Source organism: Hippopotamus amphibius, chromosome 10, assembly GCF_030028045.1.
Source record: "Hippopotamus amphibius kiboko isolate mHipAmp2 chromosome 10, mHipAmp2.hap2, whole genome shotgun sequence".
Lineage (NCBI taxonomy): Eukaryota > Metazoa > Chordata > Mammalia > Artiodactyla > Hippopotamidae > Hippopotamus > Hippopotamus amphibius.
Window position 1 is genome coordinate 69,280,989 of NC_080195.1, and position 15,615 is coordinate 69,296,603.

At 36.9% G+C, this 15,615-nt stretch overlaps 1 protein-coding gene across 18 annotated transcripts in view; it reads left to right on the forward strand.

Moving 5' to 3' along the window:
* ABI3BP (ABI family member 3 binding protein) overlaps positions 1-15,615 on the forward strand; it is a 262,791-nt gene that overhangs the window by 101,214 nt on the left and 145,962 nt on the right. For all 18 annotated transcript variants that reach the window (XR_009047795.1, XM_057697718.1, XM_057697719.1 and 15 more), the window contains exons 4-6: positions 437-569; positions 12,709-12,890; positions 13,313-13,365. Coding sequence is in view for 17 of the 18 variants with exons in the window: in XM_057697718.1 (XP_057553701.1) it covers positions 437-569; positions 12,709-12,890; positions 13,313-13,365 (368 nt within the window). In the remaining variant the exon portion in view is untranslated. The remainder of the gene's footprint in view (positions 1-436; positions 570-12,708; positions 12,891-13,312; positions 13,366-15,615) is intronic.

The window sequence follows — 15,615 nt, forward strand, 5'->3', positions numbered from 1 at the left end:
ACAACCCAGATGGTAAACTTTCTTTTCTAAGGTGTTATTTCATACTAATTCACAGTCTCAGGAAAAAAAATAACCATACTTTTATTTTGTCTGTAAAAGAAAAGTGAGTGTATGTGTATGTGTTTATTTCACTGGTAATAGCCAAGACCTCCATATTCATCCCTGACCCTCAGGAAAATAAAAACTAGGAATAGATATAATTTCTACGCGTACACACACACACATACACACACAAATCTCAAAAGGGTATTTCATTTGATTCCTGCTTAAATTCATGGACAAAGCATTATTAATATTTGTGCACTATATAAAAAGAAAAGGAACTTAATGCTTTCACATTCTTCATCATCTTGCTAAATTTGTCTTTGTGTATTTTACCCAAATCATGAAAATATACTAAATGTTATGAGAATTAACCTGTCTATTACCTCCATAGGTAAAGCACGATCTCGCAAACCTCTCCAGCTGGTGGTTGGCACTCTAACACCAAGCTCAGTCTTCCTGTCCTGGGGCTTCCTCATCAACCCTCACCATGACTGGACATTGCCAAGTCACTGTCCCAATGACAGGTAATTTAGCATTAGGAAAATTTTGTTTTTCTTCTGAAAATTGACACTTGCTTTCAATAGTATTTGCACATGCTTTAGAAGAATGTGTAAATATCAGGGGCATTAGTATTTACAGATCAAATATTAGCTGTGGAACCTGTTCTAGGTGTGAGGGGAATGAATATACATTAGACAGGGCCCCTACTCTTCAGGGAGTTACCATGTACTGAATAGAAAACACATGCAAGTATTTTTTCCTTCCAAAGAAAAAACTAGAAGGGAAAAGAAGCCGAATAGCAAGTGGGGTTATCAGCAACAAGTGTACTTAAAAACTCAGAGGATGAGGTTGAAAGCACTTAGGAGAGACTTAAAAGTTACAAAGCTTAATCACTGGTTTGAAAAGAATAAATCTTCGATCTGTCGATTGGCGAAGTGCTAAAAACAGTAGTTCCCTCAGTTGTGGTCCCTAAACCAAGCAGCATAGCGTCAATCAACATCACTTGGGAAATGATCAAAAATGGAAATTCTCAGGTCTCCAGACCTACTGAATCAGAAATTCTAAGGGTGGGGCCAAGTAATTTGTGTTTTAGCGAGCCCTCCAGTTGACTCTTTTTTTAAAAAAATTTATTTATTTATTGGCATCGTTGGGTCTTCATTGCTGCTCGCAGGCTTTCTCTAGTTTCGGCGAGCGGGGGCTTCTCATCGCGCTGCCTTCTCTTCTTGTGGAGCATGGGCTCTAAGCGTTCTGGCTTCAGTAGTCGTGGCTCGACGGCTCTAGAGCGCAGGCTCAGTAGTTGTGGCGCATGAGCTTAGTTGCTCTGCGGCATGTGGGATCTTCCCGGACCAGGGCTCGAACCTGTGTCCCCTGCATTGGCAGGTGGATTCTTAACTGCTGCAGCACCAGGGAAGTCTGCTCCAGTTGATTCTGATCCCTACCTAAGTTTAGGTTATCGCTGGCTTAGAAAACTGGAGAGAGGCACACATGGAGAAATGCAGGTCGAGGAAAAGCACAGTTGGAAATGATGCTAGCATCTTCTTTGGCAGAACAAAATAAGAAAAACCCAAGTTTATTCTAAAATTACTGCCACTCATCCATCCAACACATGTAGTTGGCATTGTCTGTGTGCTGGGCACTGTACTAAATGCTGAACCATGATTCTAAATTGGGTGTAAGATGACATTTGCTTATTGTAAATATTTACTACAGTAGCTTCAAAATTCAAACTTTGCATCTGACAGTCAAAATTTTCAAGCTTCAACCAAGAAATTTTTATTTTAAAAGTTTTTTTTAATTGTAAATACTCAAAGTGACAAATTTTTAAGATGTTTTATTCCTTTTTTAAATAAAAATCTTTGTTATTGAGGTATAATTTAAACCTAGTAAAATGCACAGATCTTAGGTGTACAGTTTAATCAATTACAAAAATTATGTAACCATGAACTGTACACCCCATCAAGAAATAAAACACTTTCATCACCCCAGAAAGTACTAGAGTTTCCTACTCTAGAATTCCATATAAATATAATCATAAAGTATGTTCTCTTTTTGTGTCTATCTTATTTATTCAGTATGTTTTTTGAGATCCATTCATGACATTGCAAGTATCAATAGTCCGTTCCTTTTTTATTCCTGAGTAGTGTTCCATTATGTGACTATTTCAGAATTTATTGATCCATTTTCTTCCTGGTGGACACCTGAGTTGTGTCTTGTTTTTTGTTATTTTGCATATGAGTTTTACAAACATTTCTGTAAGGCTCTTGTAGACATACCTTTTAATTTCTCTTAGGTGAATACCTAAAAGTAGAATTGCTATGTCACAGGGAAGATGTATATTTGATTTTTTTTTCAGCCTAATTTTTCCATTTTAATTCCCACAAGCTGTGTATGAGAGTTTTGGTTGCTTCACATCCTCACCAGCATTTCATGTTGTCAACACTTTTCATTTTAGCTATTCTAGTGTAGTCATATCTCATTACCATTTTAACATGTATTGTCCTTGTACTAAAGATATTGAAAACTTTTTCATGTACTTTTTGACCATATATCTATTTTTTGTAGTGCTTTATTTCTTTTGTCTTAATTGGACAGAGAAGAAAGAGCTTTCAAATGTTTGTTAAGTTCTCAAAAGTACCTTTCATATGACTTTGATTAGGCGGTCTAAACTAAGAAAGAAAAAAAAAACTTTTCTTTCACATGTCCATAGTTCTGAGGGAAGAAATTCTTGGAAAAAGGTATGTAGAAGATATGCCAAAACTAATTTTTTGAAAAATAATTTTGAGCTATTTCAGAGAATCTGAAATATTCCTCATTTCACCCACTACTGAACCCATAACTTACTTTGTTTGGAAATGGACTCTGGAAGCAACTTGCTTTCTTGTGATAACTTCAGTTTCTAATGGGTTCATAGGGTGCCAGTGCTGAGAAAACAAACATTTATGGGTTTTTTTCTTTTTCCTTTTTTTAGTCTCTTATTAAGAAAGAAAAAAGGAAAAAAAGAAGGGAGGGGAGGGGATGGGCAGGAAGGAAGGAAGAAGGAAAGGAAGGAGGTTGGATACTCTTGTAACAAAACATAGCTGATTTTAATGGTTACTCAACTTGCTTGATAAATCCATGAGGTTCAGTAACTTCAGCAAATTGGTATAGGAGGATTTGGATATGATTTCCTCCCCTGTCCTCAAGCCTTTCCTTCAATTTCACTTGGTTCTGCTGACCCCTCCCTGAAACAACTTATCTGATGATTGATTCTAATTGATAGATGTTGCCACCGTTTAATAGCACAAGGAGATGATGAATATGAAGGAGGCAGAGAAACAGTTGTCTGCATGGAGCCAGAATTTCATCCAAGGCAACTGACTTGAAGGCCCCGAGCTACTCAGACCACGCGTACACCTCGCCCTCTTATCCCCTTGCCCATAACCCTGGCTCTGCTCTTCTCATCAAATAGATGGAGTCATGCCCATCAAATCACAAGAGTTAAATAATTCTACCCAGAATGAAGTTTTTTTAAAAGATTCAATAATAACATGTCAAGAGGCTTGCCAACTTTCAAACCTGAGTGAGGGGGAAAATCAAAGTATCCTTGACAGAAATAGGGACTTGTTAGGACATGACCAAAAGGGAAGAATTAAATGGGAATGACAAAAAGAAGCATTTGGAGTACGTTGAATTTTATTTACCCATGCCTCCTTTCTCCCTAGTTAGAACAGTTAATAAAGAGCTGACATGTTAAAGTCTTTGTGCTATTTGAGAAAAACTAATAGTCCTTATTTAAAAGCTCTGGAAATACTGTACATATCGTAAGCACCCAAGTAAATCCACCAGAACAATTCAATTAGTATAATTAGAAGTAGAGTTGGGGAAATCCACCCTCATATGATTATGTAAATGGTTTTCTTTTTTAGACTTTAGACTAATCCAGTAGGTTAGAATAAGCAATAAAACTTGCAGGGAATGATTCCGTCTAGAAAATTAGAAGATTAATACAGCTCAAGTTTTCCTTCAGGAGTATTTTCTGACAAAACCATTGGAATCTGAATGACCTTGGCTTGCTATAGGAACAGCAACTGGTGTCATTTTAATCCATTTAATTCTAATATTTGTCACCATGTGCAAAATTTCTGATTTTTTTAAAAACAGTCATTTCACATTGGTTTTGTATAGCTTTATTTATCCTATGCAAATGCAAATAATTTATTGGAACAGTTTTTTTACATTATACTTTGATTTTTTGACTTTATATATCAAAGCCCCTGTGCAGTGAATTTCCAATGAGAAAACCTCTGTTTTTTGTTTTGTTTGTTTTAAGCTTGGAAACATTAATGAAATGTCACTTTATCCTTGGTTGTATGTTTCCATTACTATTTCTGTAGGGTCCACTTGGGTCTCCCATGTTTTTAGAGCCTTTTCTGAGTTCACATTCTTTGGAGAGTAGATGTGCTTAATTTACAGTTTTTATTCTTAATGGGCTTTGAAAGGAAGAATGTACACATTTGTCCTCAATATATCTAAGGTCAAAAGAAAGCTCTCCAAATTGGCCCAGATGAAAAGTTAAAACCACAATTTATTTCACCATTAATAGCATATTTTTTCCTTCCCACATTTCCAGCTTGTTAAAGTGTTCAAGATTGCCTTAGTTCTCACTCCTTTGCCAACTTATTAAAGCTTTATGATTCTTTTAGAAATCATTTTCACATTTTCTAACCCTTTCACATTGTACTTACTTGCTCTTAATGTAGAATGAGGGTCCTCCTTTTTGACTGGTCCAGAGCTGACTCTTGCCTTTTTTTTCCTTTATCCCAAGTTGGTAAGAAGTGAATATTTTTGATGTCTGGGAATTCTCACTTGATTGAGCCCAATGCCTCGTTACCCATTTGTCTTGCCATGTAAATTTTAAGCTCTGTGAGGACAGGAACCATGGGTATCTTTTTAATTAATTTATTTTTTAATTTATTGGCTACATTGGGTCTTCACTGCTGCGCACAGGCCTCCTGTAGTTGCAGAGAGCGAGGGCTACTCGTCATTGCAATGCGCAGGCTTCTTAGTGTGGTGGCTTCTCTTATTACAGAACATGAGCTCTTGGCACACGGGCCTCAGTAGTTGTGACACACGGGCTCAGTAGTTGTGGCTTGCGGGCTCTAGAGCACAGCCTCAGTAGTTGTGGTACACGGGCTTAGTTGCTCCACAGCATGTGGGAATTTCCCGGACCAAGGCTCGAACACCTATCCCCTGCATTGGCAGGTGGATTCTTAACCACTGCGCCACCAGAGAAGCCCGACGATGGGTGTCTTAACCACCATTGTTTCCCCATTCCCCAGGCCAGCATCTGACATGTGGTAGGCCTTCAGTAAATATATACTGAATGAATAAACAAAATGTCAGCATTTTCACTTTTATGCCTTACCATTACTTCAAACTTAGGACAAAATTGAACTCTTACTTTTCTCTTGAAATATCAGTTCCCTTGTCTTACTTACTTTCTGAAGTATCAGAATTCTTTCACTCTCCCTAATTTGAAACTTCATGAATTAAAAAATTTTTCATTTCCTATAGGTACTGGGGCTCTGAGTTATCTTGGTTTTGCCTCTGAGAAGTACCCATATCAGTATCTTTATCTTCTACTTCTCTATTTCCATGTCAGTGATTCCAACCCAGGCACTCCTTACCTTACCCTGCACCCTGGGAGTAGCATCCTGGCTACTGACCCTGATTCTCTTCGTATCCCAGTCCATCCTGGTTTCTGCAATACTGAAGGCAATTTAGGCTATTTGCCATCAACTCATTCTTTCTTCATCCCAGATTTAGTTTTACATCTCTTCTGTTCTTACCAAGGAAAATGTTTCTGACTTCAGACAGTGCTCATCCTCTTGTCCCCTCCATATTCTGTAAGCCTGTGCTCTTTTACATTTGCCTCCTTACAGATATTGGCGCCCTGCCTCTTGCTTACAAACGTGCTCAAGGTTTCCATACCGCCAAACAACGTTTTCTGTTGACCCTGTTATATCCCCCAGATTATTTTTCAGTCTCTTCTCTTAATTCCAAAACTTCTCAGACCGATGTGCTCTCATAGTCTTGATTTCTCGACCACATTCACAGTTTTATTCCCTTTTGCTGGCTTCCATCCTGTTTTTACCATTTCACTGAAACTTCTCTTGGTGATCATCAGTGATCAATTAATTGCTAGATTCAGTAGAGTTTCCTCAGTTCTTATCCTTTTTAACCTCTTTGTGGAATTTTTGGCCATCATCCCATTTTTGAACTCTTTCTTCCTTTGAAATTTTTATTTAGATTTACCTCTTACCCTCTTCCTCTTATTTTTTGCTTCCTTGTTATCCTGTCTCACAAATGGGGAAGAGAGATCTATCCTTGGATATCTCACCTATGTATCCTCCTGATCTCAGCTGTAAGCCATGTCTTTAACTATCACTTCTATATAGAACAGTGATGCTCAGACTTTGACGTTCTTGCAAATCGTGTGGGAGATATTATTAAAATGTGGGTTCTGGTTCCATACTTCTGAGGAAGAGGCTGAGATAGTGCATTTCTAAAAGCTAAAAGGAATTTCTGATGTTGCTGTTCTACAAGGAATAGTAGGAGTGGCGTAAGGATGTAAATGACTTCCAGAGCTGAACCTCTGACCTTGACCCAATTCCAAAGCTCTAAGAGTGTATTTTTAGTTATCTATGGAATATTTTCATTAGAGTGACCAGGTAACAGTGTTCAGCATGTCAAACTCAATCAATGTTGTCTATACTACTAAAAAAACCCTTCTTTTCCATCACTTTAACTTCCCTCTTCTCAAGCTGGAAAATTGAGTTTTGACTTTTATTTACACTTCCCTTGGCACCCATATCCCATAAGAATTCTAGTCTCAGCTATTTAACTTTTATCTCTTCCTTTTTTCCCCTTCATTCTGTTTCTTCCATGATTCACTCCTTTGTGATCTCATATCTGGATTATAACAAATAGAGATTCCTCCTTCCAGTTTTCCTCTAATTATTCCACTGCTGATAAATCTAACTTCCTACCTTACTACTCAACTTTATTTACCTGTTGAAAAACTCTCCCCCAGGTTCCCACTGACTGGTATAAAAAAAAAAAAAAAATCATAGAACCTTTCCAAGAATCTATCTCAAGGAATCTGTGAGTCATGCTCCTGACATGAGGTTTACATCTGGCCTAGTCTGCTTCCCCTGGATCTCAGTAGGATGTCCTGCTTTCAGTCTACCATTGGGATGGGATTTACAGTGTAGCCATTTTACAAGTTCAGGCTGCAGGGTGCCCTACCCAGCCACCCTCAGATGCTCTGCTTTTCATCCTGCCTTCTTTAATCATATTCAAATATATACCTGCCTCTCTTCTTGTTCTGTGAGCTCACATTGCAATTCATGCCTGACATCTTACTTGTCTTCCGTCACACACGTGACGTAGCATCACACTTTACAACAGTGGTTCTCAAAAAGTGCATAAATAGTCAAGTGGAATGTCCAAAACTAGCTTTAAAAATCATCTAACTAGTCCATTCAGCCCTTGAACGTCCTCTGAAACATCTCTCAAACAGAGGTTACCGTGAGTATCTCTAGGGATGGTACATAGCATGATTGCTGGGGGTGTAAATTCTGGTCAGATTGACCTAAGTTCAAAGTTCTGTTCTATTAGCTGAGCGGCCTTGGACAGGTTACTTAAATGCTTTAAGCCTTGACTTTTCTCATCTGTAAAATGGGAGTAATAATAGTAATATCTCATAAGGTTGTCAGAATTAAATAACACATAAAATGTGGCTATGTTCACTGGCATGTAGTGAACACTTAAGAAATGATGCTGAATTTGCTGCTAGTCTTGTTGTTTTTGATATTAGTTATGTGATAATTGCCACTTCAGGCAAGCTGTTCCATTTTAGATAGAACTAAAATCACTAGAAACTTCTTTCTTTTGTTGAGCTTAAACCAGCCAGCAGTGAGTGATAAAGAAATTTGGGAAATGGTTTACCAGTTTGAAAATTATTCCAAGGGTCCAGAGATAGTAAGGACCTGAACTGGGCTTTTAAGGGCTACTTAGGAGTAGAGACATGTACAAGAGGTATTACTTAAGGAAATATAACCGGACTTGAAAACTGATTGGGCATGAGGGGGAAGGAACGTGAAGACAACAGGAATTGGAACGGATTTGGGGAAAATGATTAGATTTTAAAGTAGTTATGAAATTCACCAATGATTAAATCATTGGATTTGATCATGAGGTTTTACTATAGTAACAGGGCAGACACCAGACTGCAAAGAGATTTAGGCATTATGAGTGGTAAGAAAACAGAAGAAAGTAGATTACTTTTGAGAAATCTTATGTTAAAGGGTAATGGCAAGAATCAAAAGTGAATATTAGTTTGATTTTTGCTTTGATATAGTGGAAAATAGTTAAACAACTTTTTGACTCAGAGAAAGGTCCTCAAAGAATCAAGAGAAAGGATGCAGAGTGGGTGGAATAAGAAAATGGAATAAAATTACCAAGACACTTATTTTTTAGAAGAAGGGAGAACCCTGGAATCAGAGAGGCGCAAGGAGAGAACGAAGGGGGAAAGAGAGACTTTGAGAGGAAGGGAGTGAGGGCAGATTTTATAACAGTAGTCGTGGTCTCAAGAAGGCAGGAAGCAAGGATATTGACAATGGGAGCACCACGAAGTGTCCTTTGATGTGAAGGGAGCAAAAAAAAAAAAAGTGTGATGTGTGGAATAGATGTTCTAGGAAATGTAGTAATTACATAGAAATAAAAGAATTGCTGAAAAAATATAGAAAGTCCCAAAGATGGCCAACCATGTACATCAATCCAGGCTAGTCTGTGAAAGGACTAAATTTATTTTGACATTATTCAAGTTCTCCACTTGATAGAAATCAATGCCAGTTACATCATAAATTTTATTTATGGGATTTCGACCTCTGGGATTTCTAGCCTGTGTTCTGCCTCTATATTTTATTAGAATAGAATGTCTAATTTGTAGCTAGAATAAAATTTCAGAAACAGAAAGGATTCAAAGATTGTCTAATCCAACCCCCAGTTTTTGAAGTAGAAAATTAAGGTATACGTGGACAAAGAGACTCTCATGAGGGCATGCTACTAGTTTGCAGCTGACAGATATCCAAGCCAAGTCACTATCTGCCTTCTCCATTACATTTGGAGGAGCTAAGGTATTTTTGTAAGTTATAATAACGATTATTGTCAGTTTTGAGACTCTTGGGGAGATCCGAGAATATTGCCAGTTGAACCAAACACTGCCCTCAACAGTTCCTTACCACTTAATTAGGATGTGAGATGTCCTTGTTCCTAAAATGCAAATTGCTAGTGAGGCTTTCCAGAGGTCTGCTCTGATGACATGACATTCACTAGCTGCTGCCTCTATCTTTAATATACCTGTTGCCTCTCCATGCACTTGTGTTCAAATTTAATGAACCACAGAAAAAAAAGTGCAATCAGTGTTTGATCCTGGATGTCTTCAGACAATAATGGGAAGTCTATGACTGTATGAAAGCCGTAAGTAATGCTAAAAGAACTTGTGATTCCTTTTACTCCTCTTCCCTTCTGGGTCATTTTACCTTCTTTTTGAACCTCCTTTTGCTGAGCCCTGCAGTAGAAAGATAGTCCAATGCAACGTAGAAGGTGTTAGGTTGTGAGTCAGAAAACAGCCATTCACCTGGCTCCGTCACTGATTCTCAGGCTTTACACCCTTCTCGGCCTCTCTTTCTTCTGTAATAATTCTTGCTCTGCTTATTTCAGAATTTATTGTATGGATACATGGAAATAAATTTTAAAATCTTATGCCCTCTGGAGATGTACCATGTAGATATTTATTGAACTTTCCTTCCATTTGTATTGATTCTGTAAGAATGCTGTGGTTTGGCAAATGAAGTCTTACACAATGACATATTGCAAAATATAATTGTAGACCTAATGGCTTAAATCAGTACTTTTTGGTGACTGAGTCATTGGCCATTTAGAGCAACTATATTCTAATTTTAGAATGACCCTATGAGCACCTAAGAATCCATTCTATTCATTCCACAATATACATGGAGTACAATATCTGTATGACAATAATAGTATCATTATCATAAGGCCTATATTTTGCTTTAAAATCAAGAAAATACACTTCACCATTTTATAGCTAAGTAGCCTTGTTTACTGTCTTTTTTAAAATTTAGAACTTGCCTATATTATATACAATTATCAATTAAGCCAGTGTTGATGAAGGCAACCTAAATGAAGTTGAGAAGGCCTAGCTGCCGGTACTTTTATTTTTCCTGACAAACTTGGTACAAAAGAAGTTAGTTAGAATGCCTTGTGATCAAAATAGAAAAAAATTTACAGGCTAGCCTTTTTTTTTTTTTTTTTTTTTTAACATAGTCTTAGAACATTTCTGTCTCATTTTATTCCTAGGAAGATGATATAAAATGAAATTTACTGGGAATCCTGGAGTCTGGCCTTTGGTAGTTCTGTTAGCAGTACCCTCCCACCCCCACCAGATTATGACAGCAGTTCAGGACTTCAGAAATGTATCCAAACTAGAGATGCCTAACTGTGGAGGCCCATCTGGTCTGATTTTAGTTTCTCTGCACTTCCCTAAAGTCCTGTAATAGCCAGGGCGGGGGAAAAACAACAAAAATTCCATGCGACGTACTTGTCAACAAATGTGTTCATTAAATGCTGTTGATGGTTCAACTCAGGGGACACAGAGGATTAGTGTCCTATAACATTTGTCCCAGTAGCAGTTAGTGTTTTGGCTGGAACAACCACCTTCACTTGTTCTGTCTTTCGTGACTTTGGAATGGGGTATGGAGCCCAGAGAGCTGCTTTCACTAGGAAGGAGCAAGCTAATGAATGATTTCAAGCATTTCAGTAGTTTGTGACTAGAAAGAAAGTAGGCTGAATGTACAAATACATCCTTTCTCTGGATTTAGAAACTATAACCCCCTTGCTGACTTCATGGGCGTGCACTGTATGCAGTCACACAGGTTCCGCTTTTAGAAGGGCCCATACTTAATTTAAGGCTATGTTGTCACTGGCTTAAAAGTCTTAATCATTTTTGAATAAGGGGCCCCATGTTTTCATTTTGCAATGAACCCCACAAATCATGTAGCCAGTCCTGGCCCTTATTTCCAGAGGTTCTGGGTAATTTTTTGTTTGTTTGTTTGTATCAAAAGCTTGTGCCTGGCACTTAGAGGGGACACAGTAAACATTTTTAGCATGGGTAATGATGGATTTTAGGGCTTTAAATAAAAGCAATTGATCTGAATCTTAGTCCATTTAATTTTACGAGGTGAGGAGTTAGGGAGAGGTACTAAATTTTTGAGAGAAAATTTAAAATGTAAAAAAAGAGTCTAAAATATTATAACAAACACATAGGTTTCCATTGTTAATATATGATAATTATTTTATTTTATTCTAGTTACTTAAAATGTTTATTTAAGAATAAAAAGCAAATAAAGTTTATCTGTTGGCCCCACCTCTAAGCTCATTTATCTCCCTATTTGCCCAAAGCACTATCATAAATGTTGTATCCTCCTATTATTTCTTGTCCCTTTACACTGCCAGGAATAATATATGGTAACATATTTTGCGTGTTTGAGTACTTCTGCAAGTGATATGAAACTACATGCATCATTTTGCAATTTGCTATTTTTATTCAATATTTTGTTCATAAAACTAGCCATATTGATACATGTAGCCCTAGGTCATTCATTCTCATTGCTGTATCCAGCAGCAGTGCAACTCCCTTTCCTGATCTGCTTCCCCATTTAGTGAGACTGTTTAGAGCAGAGCCAGAGGAGTTTTTCCTTCTTTCCTGGTTCTGCCACGGGTGAAAAGTCACTAGCTGGGTGACGTTGGGCAAGTTAAGTGATCTTTCTGAAACGTCATTTTCACATGTGTAAAATGGAATTAATGATTTCTACCACTTAACATGTTTTTGTGACAATTAAATGAGATAATATATGTAAAACCTACCGTGTGATAAAGGCGCAAAAAAATAGTGAGGATTATCAGTACTTTGCCATATATATGTCTGAATATTATGAAGCCCTAAGCAAATATGTAACAGTGATCTTGAATTTGCATTGTTTGGTCTTTTTCACTGTACTCTTAGCTTGACTATTGGTGTTGATCCTTTTTTTAATAGTAAGAAATCTCACCCTTGAAATAAAGTCCTGGATGCATTAGAGTCTCAGGTTCCTCTTTTACACAGTTGAGCAACATCATCTCTAATGTACCTTCCATGGGGTTAAAGGGCTTAAACCCATACAATTATGAAATTATGATATTAAATATTTACAAAAAAATATGCCTATGTTCTTCTCTGTGCATAATTTTAAAAAGTTAATGTCTAGTGTTTTCCAGCTTTCATTTTGCAAAGTAGCAAATAATAGAATTGAGAGATCTGGAATTCTGTCAGACCATGACTGTGCTGCTACCTAGTCCTTTAACGTGCAAATTAGAAATTAAAAACTTAAGCACACACTGAATAACTTTTTCATGTTCTCTGCAAATTTAAAAAAAAAAATCTAAACGGAAGCTAACGTTAAATCTTGAGAGTAGATGGGAGTCTATGATGTATTAAGAAATTTGAAATACATTCTGAATCTCCCTGTGGTTTTACAGCATATTTTGGTTTTTCAACAGATTTTATACAATTCGCTATAGAGAAAAGGATAAGGAAAAGAAATGGATTTTTCAGCTCTGTCCAGCCACTGAAACAATTGTGGAAAACCTAAAGCCTGACACAGTTTATGAATTCGGGGTGAAAGACAATGTAGAAGGTGGAATTTGGAGCAAGATTTTTAATCACAAGACTGTTGTTGGAAGTAAGTACCTCGAACTATTTGAGTGAGCTTTCTGTAATATTTTTTCCTAATTATCATATTTTAAATTATTTTGTTGTATAATATGACATGAGTTAATTCCCATTATCTGTATTTACAGAAATTTAAAAGTAAACAGAATTTTAGCATTGATATTTCAGAATCTCTTTTTATAGTAAGTAGTTTTTTTTAAAAAAAAGTGAAACTAGTATTTGACAATAACAAATCATTGATAACAATTTATTTGGCCATTGTCATATTTTAAATCAGTCTCTGACCTATGAACACTAACTGAGCCAAAAAACAATAACATGTACAAATGCTAAGTTAAAAAGCTGGGCCAGTGGAAGTGAACACGCAAAGGCAGAATTGATTTAGGGAAAAGAAGAATGAAAAGAATGTCATTTTCCTCTTGTTTTTGTCAGGTAAAAAAGTAAATGGAAAAATCCAAAGTACCTATGACCAAGCCCACACAGTGGTATGTACCAAGTTATTTTCAAGAATGTTCTTTTAGTATCCTTTTTTTTTTTTTAGATTCCGTATATATGAGTTAGCATACAGTATTTGTTTTTCTCTTTCTGGCTTACTTTGCTCTGTATGACAGACTCTAGGTCTATCCACCTCATTACATATAGCTCCGTTTCATTCCTTTTTATGGCTGAGTAATATTCCATTGCATATATGTGCCACATCTTCTTTACCCATTCATCTGTTGATGGGCATTTAGGTTGCTTCCATGTCCTGGCTGTTTTAAATAGTGCTGCAATGAACGTTATGGTACATGTTTCTTTTTGGATTATGGTTTCCTCTGGGTATGTGCCCAGTAGTGGGATTACTGAATCATATGGTAGTTCTATTTTTAGTTTTTTAAGGAACCTCCAAACTGTTTTCCATAGTGGCTGTACCAACTTACATTCCCACTAACAGTGACAGGGCAAGAATAAGGATGCAGATGCAGAGAATGGACTGGAGGACACAGGGTTGGGAGTTGGGGGGGTGAAGGGGAAGCTGGGACGAAGTGAGACTAGCATAGACATATTTACACTACCAACTGTAAAATAGATAGCTAGTGGGAAGTTGCTGTATAATGAAGGGAGATCGACTCAATGATGGGTGATGCCTTAGAGGGCCAGGACAGGGAGGGTGGGAGGGAGTCGCGGGAGGGAGGGAATATGGGGATATATGTATAAATACGTCTGATTCACTTTGGTGTACCTCAAAAGCTGGTACAAGAGTGTAAAGCAATTATATTCCAATAAAGAGCTTTAAAAAATGTTCTTTAAAAAATGTCTACATTATACTTTCATTTAAATAAGGAAGTGGTCCTATTATGAGGTACTGAAACTGGATTAAGTGCCTAGGTATAGGGTGTTGGGTCAAGTACATAATGTTTTAGGAATTCGTTTCCTTCTCAGAAGATGGAGGTGGAAGCATGAGACCAGATTGCCTCTAATTTGCTTACAGCTCTACTATTCTATATAGTTATCTAGTATTTCAGTATTCCAGGTATTTTGAGATTATTCTTATTATCTTCTGCCCTGTGGGTTGTTTTTTACTGTAACATGTTTCAAGAGCGAATTAGTACATGTTTCACTTACCCTGCGATCGTTCAAATCTTTCCTCTATTTTCTATCATTTCCTACTTAAAAGAGCCAGCCCTTTTCAAAATGATGAAGCAGCTGGTTTGGTTTTGTAATGTGCCCAGCCTCTCTTCAGCACAGTAAATGTTTGTATATTTTATGTGTCTGGCATTTTCTCCATCTAGAACCCTTTTCTCTCTCACCTTAGAAACTCAATCCTTTGTTCTCTTTCCCTCCACTTTTTAAAATCTGTTCTCAGGAAGCATCATATCAGTTACATACTTGCTGTTATAAATGTAAGCCATTGTTAGAACCATCACAGAGATGTTTGCCTTTTAAGTAACATGCCTAATTATAAAGTAAAGAACATTATGTCACTGAGCAGGTATAGAAGGCACTTTAGTGAGAAGAGGGGAATTTTGGTGCTGGCTTTGGTCTCTATGTATTGGGAGTATCCAGCCAGGGAGATATCCTACAGTCAAGTGAACACGCAAAGACTCTATTCAGGGTTACAGATTTGCTCTATTCAGTGTGTGCATGATGTATGTGGATAGATGGCTTTTTATGTCTAATTGAATAGTCCACAGAATAACCCATTGTTCATGTAGCCCAGTGGTGGGGGGAACGGTAGTATATACCTCAATGAATTAAAAAGTGCAAGATTCTTTTCAGTGACAGAAAATGGGTTTGGATAAAACAGAACTGAAAATTACTGCTGATAAAGTAAATGTTTCTTTGGTTTGAACTGGCAGAAAAGTGTGCACATTGGAAAATTATTAATAAATCATGATTATTAAATTATTATGACTGCCCAGGAAAGTATTTTGATGTATTTAAAATCATAATATAAGAAAGGAGATTGTAGGTAAATTCTGAGGCCTGGATTGATTCATTCATTTATTTTCTTTCTCTCTTGCCTCTCTCTTCTCTCTCTCCCTGGTTTTGACTATTTTCCTAATTATCTGATGTTTAAAGATTTATAATGTATAAAAATGAGAAAAGAAATGTTAGCAAAATTACCTATAACACTGCCAAATAAAGACCAGTAGAAAACCATTTGTGGTCTACTGTTAAAATTTTTAGAACATTGTATTTTTTTTCAAGCATGTTTTCATTATAAAATTAAAGTCATGCTATGCGTGCAATTT